The sequence below is a fragment of the Bufo bufo genome, chromosome 1, assembly GCF_905171765.1.
Source record: "Bufo bufo chromosome 1, aBufBuf1.1, whole genome shotgun sequence".
NCBI lineage: Eukaryota > Metazoa > Chordata > Amphibia > Anura > Bufonidae > Bufo > Bufo bufo.
In genome coordinates this window covers 46,486,348-46,499,717 of record NC_053389.1, presented here as the reverse complement: position 1 = coordinate 46,499,717, position 13,370 = coordinate 46,486,348, and the positions used below count along the sequence as shown (strand labels likewise).

At 50.1% G+C, this 13,370-nt stretch overlaps 1 protein-coding gene across 16 annotated transcripts in view; it reads right to left on the bottom strand.

Annotated features, from left to right (window-relative positions):
- UBR4 (ubiquitin protein ligase E3 component n-recognin 4) overlaps positions 1-13,370 on the bottom strand; it is a 167,508-nt gene that overhangs the window by 115,257 nt on the left and 38,881 nt on the right. For all 16 annotated transcript variants that reach the window (XM_040422715.1, XM_040422731.1, XM_040422756.1 and 13 more), the window contains exons 14-20: positions 12,153-12,270; positions 11,769-11,953; positions 11,485-11,644; positions 11,317-11,402; positions 10,971-11,140; positions 1,166-1,448; positions 900-1,026 (exon numbers count right to left, since the gene is read on the bottom strand). In XM_040422715.1, the coding sequence (XP_040278649.1) occupies positions 900-1,026; positions 1,166-1,448; positions 10,971-11,140; positions 11,317-11,402; positions 11,485-11,644; positions 11,769-11,953; positions 12,153-12,270 (1,129 nt within the window). The remainder of the gene's footprint in view (positions 1-899; positions 1,027-1,165; positions 1,449-10,970; positions 11,141-11,316; positions 11,403-11,484; positions 11,645-11,768; positions 11,954-12,152; positions 12,271-13,370) is intronic.

Sequence of the window (13,370 nt, the reverse complement as noted above, 5' to 3'; positions counted from 1 at the left end):
TACTGAGGATCAGTATATACGGGAGATACTATTTGCCCTAGTTATTGACCCCCCCCCCCCACAATGCATAACTCTAAAATGGTCATCAATTTCTTAGGGTACATTCACAAGCACCATATTTGCTGCAGAAATTTCAGTGAATGAATAGACTTTGCGGAAATCCATAAACCTGCCTTTAGACATAATCCTATCCAATTTCCCATAGACTTTCAGCTACCATCTGAAGCAGGTGATTTTTTTTCTGCAAAATAACGCACCAATTAAAGATGCAGGTGCAAAAAAAAAAAAAATGAAAAAAAAAGGAAGACACAAAAGTACAGAAAAACACAACTAAAAACTGTGTGTGAATCTACCCTAAAAGGTATAATAACCCAACGTTCCTATGTAACTCGCCTGTTTAGCAACTTAGGCTACTTTCACACTAGCGGCACAGACCTCCGGCAGACTGTTCCGTCGGGTGAACAACCTGTTCGGATCCGTCCTGCCGCTAGCGACGGTGTGCCCCCGGACTGCTGCTCCGTCCCCATTGACTATAATAGGGGCGGGGGTGGAGTTCCGGCGAGGCAGGGCGAGAGGCTGCCAGAATAAATGTCGGCCATGTCGTCGTTTTATTCCGTGCCTTGCCGGAACTCCGCCCCTATTATAGTCAATGGGGACGGAGCAGCAGTCCGGGGGCACACGGTCACTAGCGGCAGGACGCATCCGACAGGCTGTTCACCCGACGGAACAGCCTGCTGGAGGTCCGTGCCGCTAGTGTGAAAGTAGCCTTAACATATTTAAAGGGGTTGTTGAAACATATGGTCACCTTAAGACACGCTATGGGTACTGTAGTAACATAACAGATACTAATACTAGTTCCCATAACCACTGATACACGCATTACCATCCCATTATCTCACCTGTTGTGCAGTGTTTTGTCCAATTTTCTTCCACCTCTTTGAATCCGTAATATAAAGCTGAAGTGCGACCACTTCCGTCATGAGACACCCCAGAGTTAAGAGGAGCTGTAAGCAGATTGTACTGCACCTACGATACAAAACGAAATACTGTAAACATCCCACATAAGGCAATATATTCGAATACGCAAACCCTGGTATTACAGCAACGCAACACAAAAGCCAAATGTCTATACACAGAAGTAAACAGGATTTATCCAAAACCTTACCTGCTCAAAGAGGTAGAGTGGTGGCTTGGAGTACTGGTGCAAGAGGTAGTCAAACACAAGGAGTAACCTTGCAAGGAGAAGGGGGACAGCCGGCAGCTGGGGTTCCAGGTTACTAGCCAAGTCCTGCAGTGTCTGTATGCAGAGCAATAGGATACTCTGGCGCCCCCTCTCTGATAAATTGTGAAAGATTAGAAGCAGCAGTTGAAGATGATCCACATTGACATCATCTGTGTCTCCTGGAACCACTCCCTGGAGGGCATTCTGCTTCAGGGTCCCAACAAACCTGCGTGAAGAAGAGTATAAAGCCATATGAATACTGTCTAAAATGTAGACAGCATAAACAAACTGACTAATCCCCCCATCTCCCATATATGTTTAGTTTCGGTGGATTTATGTGTATTCAACAGGGAGAGGAAAGCTGCTGCCAGACACTTCTAGTATAGATACATTTTTTGAGTAAACAAAAGGATTGGGCAAAAATATTCATTTTGACAAATCCTTCTCTTTCTTGACGTCATCTGTCAGGTGAGAGTTGGGAGTAATCCATACAGAGTAGACTGTCAGCAGGTTCAGCCAACATTACACTAATGTAGATGAGGAAATGAAGAAACTAAGGATAAAGGGGAAAATTCATGATCCCGTCTGCACCAGAAAGCTGGTGTGGGGCTGGCCTAGGAAGCCCATCACATTTAGGCTACATGCACACGACCTTATGTGTTTCGCAGTCCGCAAAAAAAACTGATGACATCCGTATGCCATCAGTTTTTGTTTTTTTTGCGGATCCATTGTAACAATGCCTAAAACGGACAAGATTAGGACATTTTTTTTGCGGGGCTACGGAACGGACATACGGATAGCACACGGTGTGCTGTCTGCATTTTTTGCGGATCCATTGAAATTAACGGGTCCGCATCCTATCCGCAAAACAGAATGGACACGGAAACGGAAACAAAATACGTTTGTGTGCATGAGGCCTTAATATAATCTACACCAGGACACTGGCATAGATAACAGCGGGAATCTACACCAGCTCTCTTGCTGGTATAGATATCCACTTAGGCCTCCTGCACACAACCTTTTTTTTTACGGTCCGCAAAAACGGGGTCCGTAGGTCCGTGACCGTTTTTTCGTCCGTGGGTCTTCCTTGATTTTTGGAGGATCCACGGACATGAAAAAAAAGTCGTTTTGGTGTCGGCCAGGCCGTGCGGAGCCAAACGGATCCGTCCTGAATTACAATGCAAGTCAATGGGGACGGATCAGTTTGACGTTGACACAATATGGTGCAATTGCAAACGGATCCGTCCCCCATTGACTTTCAATGTAAAGTCAGGAGTCCCTTTTATACCATCGTATCGGAGTTTTCTCCAATCCGATGGTATATTTTAACTTGAAGCGTCCCCATCACCATGGGAACGCCTCTATGTTAGAATATACTGTCTGATATGAGTTAGATCGTGAAACTCAAATCCGACAGTATATTCTAACACAGAGGCATTCCCATGGTGATGGGGATGCTTCAGGTTGGAATATACTAAAAGAACTGGGTACATGACTGCCCCCTGCTGCCTGAGGCAGACCAAACCCCCCCCCCCCCCGTTTTTAACTCTTTGTTGTCCAGTGCGGCCGGCCCCCCTCCCCTGTAGTTAACTCATTGGTGGCAAGTTGGCCCCCCCCTCCCTCCCCTGTAGTTAACTCTTTGTTGTCCAGTGCGGCCGGCTACCCCCTCCGTCCCCTGTAGTTAACTCGTTGGTGGCCAGTTGGCCCCCCCCTCCCTCCCCTGTAGTTAACTCGTTGGTGGCCAGTGGGCCCTCCCCCCTCCTAATTAAAATCTCCCCCCCTATCATTGGTGGCAGCGGAGAGTACCGATCGGAGTCCCAGTTTAATCGCTGGGGCTCCAAACGGTAACCATGGCAACCAGGACGCTACTGCAGTCCCGGTTGCCATGGTTACTTAGCAATTTGTAGAAGCATTATATTTACCTGCGAGCTGTGATGTCTGTGTCCGGCCGGGAGCTCCTCCTACTGGTAAGTGACAGGTCTGTGCGGCGCATTGCTTAATGACCTGTCACTTACCAGTAGGAGGAGCTCCCGGCCGGACACAGACATCGCATCTCGCAGGTAAGTATAATGCTTCTACAAATTGCTAAGTAACCATGGAAACCGGGACTGCAGTAGCGTCCTGGTTGCCATGGTTACCGATCGGAGCCCCAGCGATTAAACTGGGACTCCGATCGGTACTCTCCGCTGCCACCAATGATAAAGGGGGGGGAGATTTTAATTAGGAGGGGGAGGGAGGGCCCACTGGCCACCAACGAGTTAACTACAGGGGAGGGAGGGGGGGCCGGCCGCACTGGCCACCAACGAGTTAACTACAGGGGAGGGAGGGGGGCCCACTGGCCACCAATGTGTTAACTACAGGGGGGGGGGCCCTGCCCCCTGCTGCCTGGCAGCACCTGCCAGGCAGCAGGGGGCAGTCATGTACACAGTTCTTTTAGTATATTCTAACCTGAAGCGTCCCCATCACCAAGGGAACGCCTCTGTGTTAGAATATACTGTCGGATCTGAAAATGCTTTTATGCAGACGGATCCGTCTGTATGAAAGTAACCTACGGCCATGGATCACGGATGCCAATCTTGTGTGCATCCGTGTTCTTTCACGGACCCATTGACTTGAATGGGTCCGTGAACAGTTGGCCATGAAAAAAATAGGACAGGTCATATTTTTTTCACGGCCAGGAAACACGGATCACGGATGCGGCTGCAAAACGGTGCATTTTCCGATTTTTCCACGGACCTATTGAAAGTCAATGGGTCCGCAAAAAAAAAAAAACGGAAAACGGCACAACGGCCACGGGTGCACACATTGGTCGTGTGCAGGAGGCCTTAAGCACATAGACCTACATAGATGCGCCACAAATATAAAGAGGTGTGCGCCTCTTAAAGAGGACCTATCACCTCTCCAGATATGTCTGTTTTAGTAACTACATAAATTCACCATGTAAAAATTCTGGAGCATCTCTTCTTCTGATTCTGTGTGGTGCCATTCCTGTATTATTCCTGCTAGAAGTTTACAAATAAATTGCCAGCAGTCTGCAGTAAATGTACTGCTAGGTGTTAGCAGTAGCTGGTGTGTCTGCTTCTGTCCAATCAGCGCTGCTAGTGTCAGACTGTGCAGGGACACCCCCATCTTTACCTTTTTACTGCAAGCTGCTGACAATTCATTTGTAACTTCTAGCAGGAATCATAAAGGAATGATACTTCATAAAGTCATAAAAATAGATGGTCCAGAATTATTATGTGGAGAATGCAAGTGGTCACTAAAACAGACATGACTGGAGAGGTGACAGGCCGGCGGGGGAAAGATTAAAGAGAACTTGTCACCACAAAATGCAATGCAATCTGCAGGCAGCACGTTATAGAGCCAGAGGAGATGAGCAGATGGATATATTTTTTAACTTGTAATTTTTACATTTATATCTTTGCTTTTTGTAAGAGCTATCAGTACAGGAAGGAGCTGTTATCAGTGACGGACAGCTCTCTCTTATATACACAATGCTATCAAGCACTGATAACATCTCCCTCCTGTACCAATAGGTATTCACAGGTGGTTAAAAAAAGCAAAGATACAAAAAACGAGATTTTTGTATAACTTACCAGTAAAATCTCTTTCTCGCTCTTCCTTGGGGGACACAGGAAACCTTGGGTATAGCTCATCTCCATAGGAGGCGTGACACTAAGTGAAAGACTGTTAAGCCCCTCCTCCAGCAGCTATACCCTCAGCCTGGAGCGAGCGACTACCAGTTATGTGCCCAAGTAGTTAAAACAAAGGCAAGGATCAACCAAATTAACACCAACAAGTCAAAACTCCCGTCAGGGCAACCAAAACAATGGGTGGGTGCTGTGTCCCCCAAGGAAGAGCGAGAAAGAGATTTTACTGGTAAGTTATACAAAAATCTCGTTTTCTCGCCCAATTCCTTGGGGGACACAGGAAACCTTGGGACGTTCAAAAGCAGTCCACAAATAGGGAGGGACCACAACCCAAAGTGAATTAAAGCACCATAGGCATTAAGGCACCGCCGCCTGCAAGACCAGGCGGCCCAAAGCAGCATCCGCCGATGCATAAGTGTTCACCTTGTAGAACTTGGTGAAAGTGTGCAAGGAGGACCAGGTGGCCGCCTTACACAATTGTTCAGCCGAAGCTCGATTTCGCTGAGCCCAGGAAGCCCCGACCGCTCTGGTAGAATGAGCGGTAACACCAAAGGGCGGTTCCCTGCCCTTAGCACTGTAAGCCTCAGCAATAGCCATCTTGATGAAGCGGGCAATAACCACTTTAGATGCCGCCAGCCCCCTGCGCGGACCCTCCGGAACCACAAATAGAGAATCCGAGCGCCGAAAGGGTCTAGTTACATCCAAGTAGATCCTCAGAGCCCTAACAACATCCAGACGGTGAAGATCCCGTTCCCGAGGATGAGACGGGGACGGGCACAGAGAAGGAAGGATAATATCTTCATTCAGGTGAAAAGCGGACACCACCTTCGGAAGGAAATCCAGAACCGGGCGGAGAACCACCTTGTCCTGGTGAAAAACTAAGAGGGGTTCTACGCAAGAAAGTGCCGCCAATTCAGACACACGCCGAAGAGACGTGATGGCTACGAGGAAAAAAAAAAACTTTGCAAGACAACAAGCGAAGGGAAACCCTGCGCAAAGGCTCGAAAGGAGAAGATTGGAGAGCCGTCAGCACAACATTAAGATCCCAAGATGGAACGGGAGCGCGATACGGGGGAGCATAGTGAGCAACCCCCTGCAGAAAAGTCTTAACTGGACCGAGCGGAGCCAGAGGTCGCTGAAAAAGGATCGAAAGCACTGAGATCTGACCCTTTAGGGTACTGAGACCCAAACCCAAGTCCAGACCAGACTGCAAGAAGGATAAAATCGTGGGGAGAGAAAACCGAAGGGGATGAACATCTAAGGTCTCGCAGAAGTTCAAATAGGCCCGCCAGGTTCGGTAATAAATCCTGGACGATGCCGGTTTACGCGCACGAATCATGGTACGGACCACGTCAGCAGAAAACCCCCGCCGCGTTAGGACCGCGGTCTCAACAGCCACGCCGCTAAACGTAGCGACCCTAAATGCTGGTGGAAGATCGGCCCTTGAGAGAGGAGGTCTTCTCTTAGAGGCAGAGGCAAGGGGGCGTCTGCCAGGAGCAACATAAGGTCGGCGTACCAAGGACGACGAGGCCAATCCGGGGCTATTAGGATCGCAGGCGTGCCCTCCGCCGCGATCTTCCGAAGGACTCGTGGAAGAAGAGGCAGGGGCGGAAAAACGTAGAGGAGAGAGAACTCCGTCCAGGGAAGGACGAGCGCGTCCGCGCCGTAAGCATCCGGATCCTTGGTTCTGGCCATGAAGGTGGGGAGCTTGTGGTTGAATCTGGAGGCCATGAGATCCACGTCCGGACGACCCCAACGGAGGCAAAGAGACTCGAAGACGTCGGGGTGCAGAGACCACTCGCCCGGGTCGATCGTCGTCCGGCTGAGGAAATCCGCCGCCCAATTGTCCACCCCCGGGATGTAAATGGCCGAAATGGCTGGAACATGAACTTCCGCCCAGCAAAGGATTAGAGACACCTCCCTCATTGCTGCCGCGCTGCGAGTGCCCCCTTGATGATTTATGTATGCCACAGCCGTGGCATTGTCCGATTGGACACGAACAGGGAGACCCTGAAGCAGCGAAGTCCAATGCCGGAGTGAGAGGAGAATCGCCCTCAGCTCCAGAACGTTGATCGGCAGTTTGGACTCCGATGGAGACCAAGTGCCTTGTACGGACCGAGGAGGAAACACCCCCCCCCAACCCCGCAGACTGGCATCGGTGGTAATCACCAACCAAGTTATCGGTAGGAAGGACTTCCCTTGGAGAGGGGTCCGTAACCACCAGAGTAGAGAGGAGCGAACCTGGGGGGGAAGGGGAAAGTGCTGATCCAGACTTTCCTGGGACTTGTCCCATGCGGACAGAATGGCAGTCTGAAAGGTGCGGGAGTGATACTGCGCGTAGGGGATTGCTTCGAAACAGGATACCATCTGTCCCAAGACCCGCATGCTGAACCGGAAGGAAGGACGGCGGTGGTTCAGAAGGCTCTGAACCGACCGATGAAGGAGCTGGCGCTTCTCTGACGGAAGCCGAACCTCCGCTGCATCTGTATCCAGCAGCATCCCTAGAAAGATCAGTTGCCTGGATGGAACAAGAGCGGATTTGGGAAGATTGATAATCCAACCGAACCGGCGTAAGGTTTGTAGCGAGAGGTCCACACTGGCAGATGTCAGTGACAGAGAGGGTGCCTTGATAAGGAGATCGTCCAAATATGGAAGAAGAAAAACTCCCCTGGAACGAAGTAAGGCGAGGACAGGGGCTAGGACCTTTGTGAAAACGCGAGGGGCTGTCGCCAGCCCGAAGGGGAGGGCAACGAACTGGTAGTGGTCGGACCCCACTGCAAAGCGCAGAAAGCACTGATGACACCGAGCGATTGGAATATGAAGGTAGGCGTCCTGGATGTCGATAGAGGCCAGGAACTCCCCTTTTTCCAGAGAGGCCACCACCGACCTGAGAGACTCCATCCGGAACCGCTGAAGACGAAGGAAACGGTTTAACCGTTTTAAATCCAGAATGGGACGAACCGAGCCTTCCTTTTTGGGGACCACAAAAAGGTTCGAATAGAACCCTTTGAATCTTTCCTCCATAGGAACCGGAGCGATGACCCCCTTGTCCAGAAGGGTACGAGTGGCAGTAAAGAAATCGGCCGCCCTTTGGGGATCTCGAGGAACCCGGGAGCGAAAGAACCGAACTGGGGGGAGGGACGCAAACTCGAGTTTGTACCCGGAAGACACCACCTCGAGAGCCCAGGCGTCGGAGACGTGCGTCTGCCAGAAGTCCCTGAACAGGAGGAGACGTCCCCCCACCCGGGTGGGTGGGGGCGCACCTTCAGGTAGGGTTCTGCTTGGTCGCGGGAGGACGAGCAGGCTGTGACTTGCGCCAGGAGGGCTGGGTCCGAAAAAAAGGCTTCTTACGTCTGTCTTGGACAGGGTTAGAGGATGGACCTGAAGTGGTGCGAGGTGTGGGAGCTCTGCGGGAAGACCTGAAGCGAGAAAAGGTGGGACGGCCTCGAGTGGTGCTCCTAGTCCTTGATTGGGGAAGATGTGTACTCTTCCCTCCCGTGGCTTCAGAGATGATTTCATCCAAGCGGGCCCCGAACAATCGAGAACCAGTGAAGGGAAGGCCAGTAAGAGACCGCTTTGACGTGGCGTCCGCCGTCCAAACCTTTAACCAAAGCTCCCTTCTAGCCGAAACGGCCAGGGCAGATGAACGGGCTATAAGAGCCCCCGCATCCAGGGATGCCTCACAGACAAATTTTCCGGCTTGAACGATAAGTTGGGTCAGAGCGCGGAGGTCCTGAATAGGGACGTCGGATTCAAGCTCCTGATCCAGCTGAGACGCCCATTCTGAAACCGCTTTTCCAGCCCAAGCGGAGGCAAAGACCGGCCTGAGGGCGGAACCGGAGGCTGCAAAGATACCCTTTGTAATGGCCTCTATCCGGCGATCTTCCGTGGATTGTAAGGAAGAACCATCTGCAACGGGAATAGCCGTGCTTTTGGACAAACGGGCCACAGGGGGGTCGACTTTAGGTGGTGACGCCCAGTTTGTAATGCAATCCGCCGGGAATGGATAACAGATATCCAACTTCTTAGGCGGGGTAAAACGGGCATCAGGACGGGCCCAGGCCTTAGAAACCACCGACGAGAAGTCAGCGTGGAGGGGAAAAACCGCAGACGCCTGTTTTTGGCGAAAAAAGGAAACACTGGCCTTTTCAGAATTAGGAGGGTCATCGTGAATCTTAAAGGTATCACGGATATTGTTAATAAGATGGCCCACAGCAGAAGCCAGCTTTGAAGGCAAGGCCGAGTCCATATCCCAATCAGAATCGGCTAGTTCCCCTTCAGAGGGCATATCCTGTAATGAGGAAGGACCCGACTGAGGGCGCACCCTTGGGGGTGATACCGAAGCATCCGAGGATGATAGGTGCTCCGCCCTGGACCGCTTCTGGAGTTGACGGACTCTGGAGGTGTCGCCTGGAGAGAGAGACTCAGACGGGTCAGCTAAGGTAGCGGACCCGGAGGGCCCAGCAGGGGAATTATCCAGCTGCGGTAAGGGCAATGTATCTGCAAGGCGGCCCACAACATTAGTGAGACTGACCACAGCCTAGGAAAGGGATCTAGCCCAGTCAGGGGGATCCAAGAGGCCAGGGGGTGACACAGCAGATGGCGGACCCTGTAATGGGGCTTTGCAAGCCGAGCAATGCGGGTCAGGCTGCCCTTGAGGAAGGGGTGCCTTACATGCGGTGCAGGTATGATACCAAGGACCAGCAGGCACTGAGGGGTCAGACATGTTGGCTGGAAGTAATATACAAAAACGTCCAGGCCAGAGGGCTGCAGTGCTGGAAGGGGTCAACAGTCCTACCAGGTCACAGTGGGAGCAGACGGCACAGCAGCGGCAACAGCAGCGGCAACAGCAACGGCAACAGCAGCGGTCCTCAGAGCCCTGAGGTAATCTGTCCTGAGAGCAGGCAGGCACGAAGAGGAGGCGGGGCTAGTGAGGAGCGGGAAGAAAGACGTCCGCCCCTTGACTGAAGCCTAACATGTACAGTGGAACGGAACGAAGCTCCGCCCACCGATAAAACTTCTCTCGCGCGCGCGCGTGATTCAAAATATTACATGCCGCCGAAACCCCACAGAATAATGTCCCCCGTTCACTTCCATATAAGTGGAGGCGAACGCACACCAGTGGCCGGACAAGAGCGTGCGCTTGTCAGAATATCAGCCGACAGTTGAACACAGCCGCAGTACACGTGTGCCTGCTATCCAGCAGCTGATAACGAAAGGCGGCCCACGGCCGCCGCACCTGAGGTAAAACTGCGCTGTAACCCTCCCCCACGAGCATCGCTCCGCTTTTGCCCCACACACAAAGGAGCCGCAGGACTCACAGCTAAGAGAGCTGTAACTTGTAACTGACATGAAGGTCAGGCAGAGGGGACAGCAGCATCAGGCCCTAACGGGGGGGGGGGGGGGGGGGGGGGGGGGGGGGAGGGGGTAGAACGGCTGCACAGCCACCTCACCATCGACGTTTTCACCCTCTGTCCATCCAGCAGGGACGCCCCTTCAGCCACTGGCACCGAAGTGGCAGGGAGCTGGAGAGGGGCTTGCAGGTGGGCGACCCTTGTGCTGGCGGGATGCAGGGGAGCTGGGCTGCCCTGGTCCTCCTTTTCTTCTGTGGGGGAGGCGGCAGTGCGGAATTACCGGCACTGGCGCAGCTCAACCCCGGGAAAACAGAGAGGTCTAATGCGACTCTGTTGTCCCTGTTGAAAAAAGGAAAAAAAAAAAAAGTTGAAAATAATAAAAGAGAAAAAATAAAATCTTTAGCAAAGACAGCTCTGCAGTGCAGAGAGTGTCTTGCCTCCTTGACACTAAGCAAAAAACTGGTAGTCGCTCGCTCCAGGCTGAGGGTATAGCTGCTGGAGGAGGGGCTTAACAGTCTTTCACTTAGTGTCACGCCTCCTATGGAGATGAGCTATACCCAAGGTTTCCTGTGTCCCCCAAGGAATTGGGCGAGAAATACACATCAATCTGCTCAGCTTCTCCTGCTCTATAACATGATGCTGCCAGATTGCATTGCATTTTTGGATGACAGGTCCTCTTTAAGACCAGCATATAAAAGGCTGGTCTTGATAGGAGTCCTAACTGTCTGACTAATATGCACTTACCTGTCCCACACACGGAGACATTCGGGTACGTCTGGCTCTCCTTGAATGCTAGCCTTGTGCTGCCACAGCAGCAGGAGACGTGACAGTACAGAAAGACTCTGAGGATGAATGTACAGAGGCCAAGGGCCCTCACTGAGCGGGGCTATTCCCAGGTGCTGTAGAAGAGCATTCTGCCAAACAAAAAAAAAGGATGCAAAACTTAGAATGAGAGAAAAATTGTAAAATTATAATAAAATAAGAAAGCAAAAATATTAAGAACATACAGCATGAAAACAATTATTGGAAGAAATTCAGCTCATAATTTTTAAAAAAGCAGCACAGATTATCCAGTGGTGTGGTAAGCTACCTGTAGCATGGGAGACTGAAGATCAGATGTCACCAAACAATGATTAAACTGATACAAAGCAACAGCAAAATCCTCATCGGATGACCCTAAAAGAAAAAGCATAGAAGTGCGTGAGAAACCAGTTCCTCCCAACAGAAGGGTAATAAGACTCTTATCTTAAGACTGTACCTTTTAGTCCATCCTTGTCCACATCTTTGATGATACAGGCCAGGGTGGACATATGCTGCTCAGTCAGTGACACACTCAGGTAATTGCGGATGAAATTACTGCGGGAATTCAACATGCAGCTGGTGATGAAGCTCAGAGTATTGGAGGCGAGGCTGAGGAACTGAAGGAAAGCAGAGGTTAGCTTACCAACCTGAAGAAATAGTGAGCAAAAGCTAAAACAGGAGGCATGATGGGAAGGGGAGTGCAATAAGCACGCAATAATTAGCAATGATCACTATCCATACCAGTTCTGGATCCTTGCGACTGGCCAGGATATTGCCATTTCCTGCAGGGTTCTGTTTGCTTGGACTTTTAGCTCTGGGAGAGCTCTCGAGAGGCGGTGGTGGTGGAGGCGGTGGCGGCACCTTCTCTTTACTTGGAGAGATTGTCTCTTCAAACCATTGTCCAAGGATAGGTTCACTGTCATCATCTGTATGAACACAGGAAGCATGAGATTAATGCCTTTAAAAAGGAAAATGTCATCTTTCAAGAGCTCAGCTTTTAGGGTCTCCTGACTGACAAAAAGCTGGAGCTAAAACGATATCTGCTTCCAAAGCTGACAGCAGCACTTTGGGGGCGAATGGAGAAAATATAAAAAATAAAAAATTTAAAAGAGATGTGCAGGTTACCTTGGCTGCTGTCTTCCTCTGTGCTGCTGAAGTCATCTTCATAGTAAGTGTTGGAATCCGTGGACGCACTGGCATCACTACTCACAGATCCTTTCCTCTGTCGTTGCAAGACACAGGCCTGTTTGAGTACAAGGGGAAGAATGCACTCAGGACTTCATATAATGAGCCTCCCTGGTCTCAGGCAAAATATTACCTCAATGAACTTACAATATCAAAATAGTTCTGAAAAATGATTGGCATTATCTCTGGATTCACACCAAAACCTTGTGTACGCAAAATGTAATCAATTTATTAGTAAATACAACCCCAATATGACAATAAATTCTTAAAAAAACGGTGGTTGATAAAATTGTGTACACAACTATATAGAGATGTTTAAAATTATAGTATAAGAAAATAGTGTGTATGTACACAATTATAGATGGATCTGCACTGAAAAGGAAAAAAGATAAAAAGCATGCAAAGCAATACTACAGGGTGGGCCATTTATATGGATACACCTTAATAAAATGGGAATGGTTGGTGATATTAACTTCCTGTTTGTGGCACATTAGTATATGTGAGGGGGGAAACTTTTCAAGATGGGTGGTGACCATGGCGGCCATTTTGAAGTCGGCCATTTTGAATGCAACTTTTGTTTTTTCAATAGGAAGAGGGTCATGTGACACATCAAACTTATTGGGAATTTCACACGAAAAACAATGGTGTGCTTGGTTTTAACGTAACTTTATTCTTTCATGAGTTATTTACAAGTTTCTCTTTGTTTGCAGCCATTGACATGTCGCCGAGGTTAACACGTGAGGAGCGGATAGAAATTGTGTTGATGTCTGGTGAACGCAGTAACCGGGTCATTGCAGCAGATTTCAATGCAAGACACCCTACGAGACCACCCATCTCCCATGCTACAGTTAGCAAACTGCTTGCTAAGTTTCGTGAAACTGGTTCAGTGATGGATTTGCCAAAATGTGGATGCATGAAATCTGTCTCTAATGAAGAAACATCGGTGGCTGTCCTAGCTTCATTCAGCAAGAGCCCACAACGTAGCACTCGCCGCATGTCACTGGAGAGTGGCATTAGTCGAACATCCCTTCGGCGGATATTAGCTACTCACAAATGGCACCCTTACAAACTCCAGCTACTGCAGCATCTCAACGAGGATGACCCAGATCGGCGCACTGAATTTGCAGAATGGGCAAAACAAAAATTGGAACAGGACCC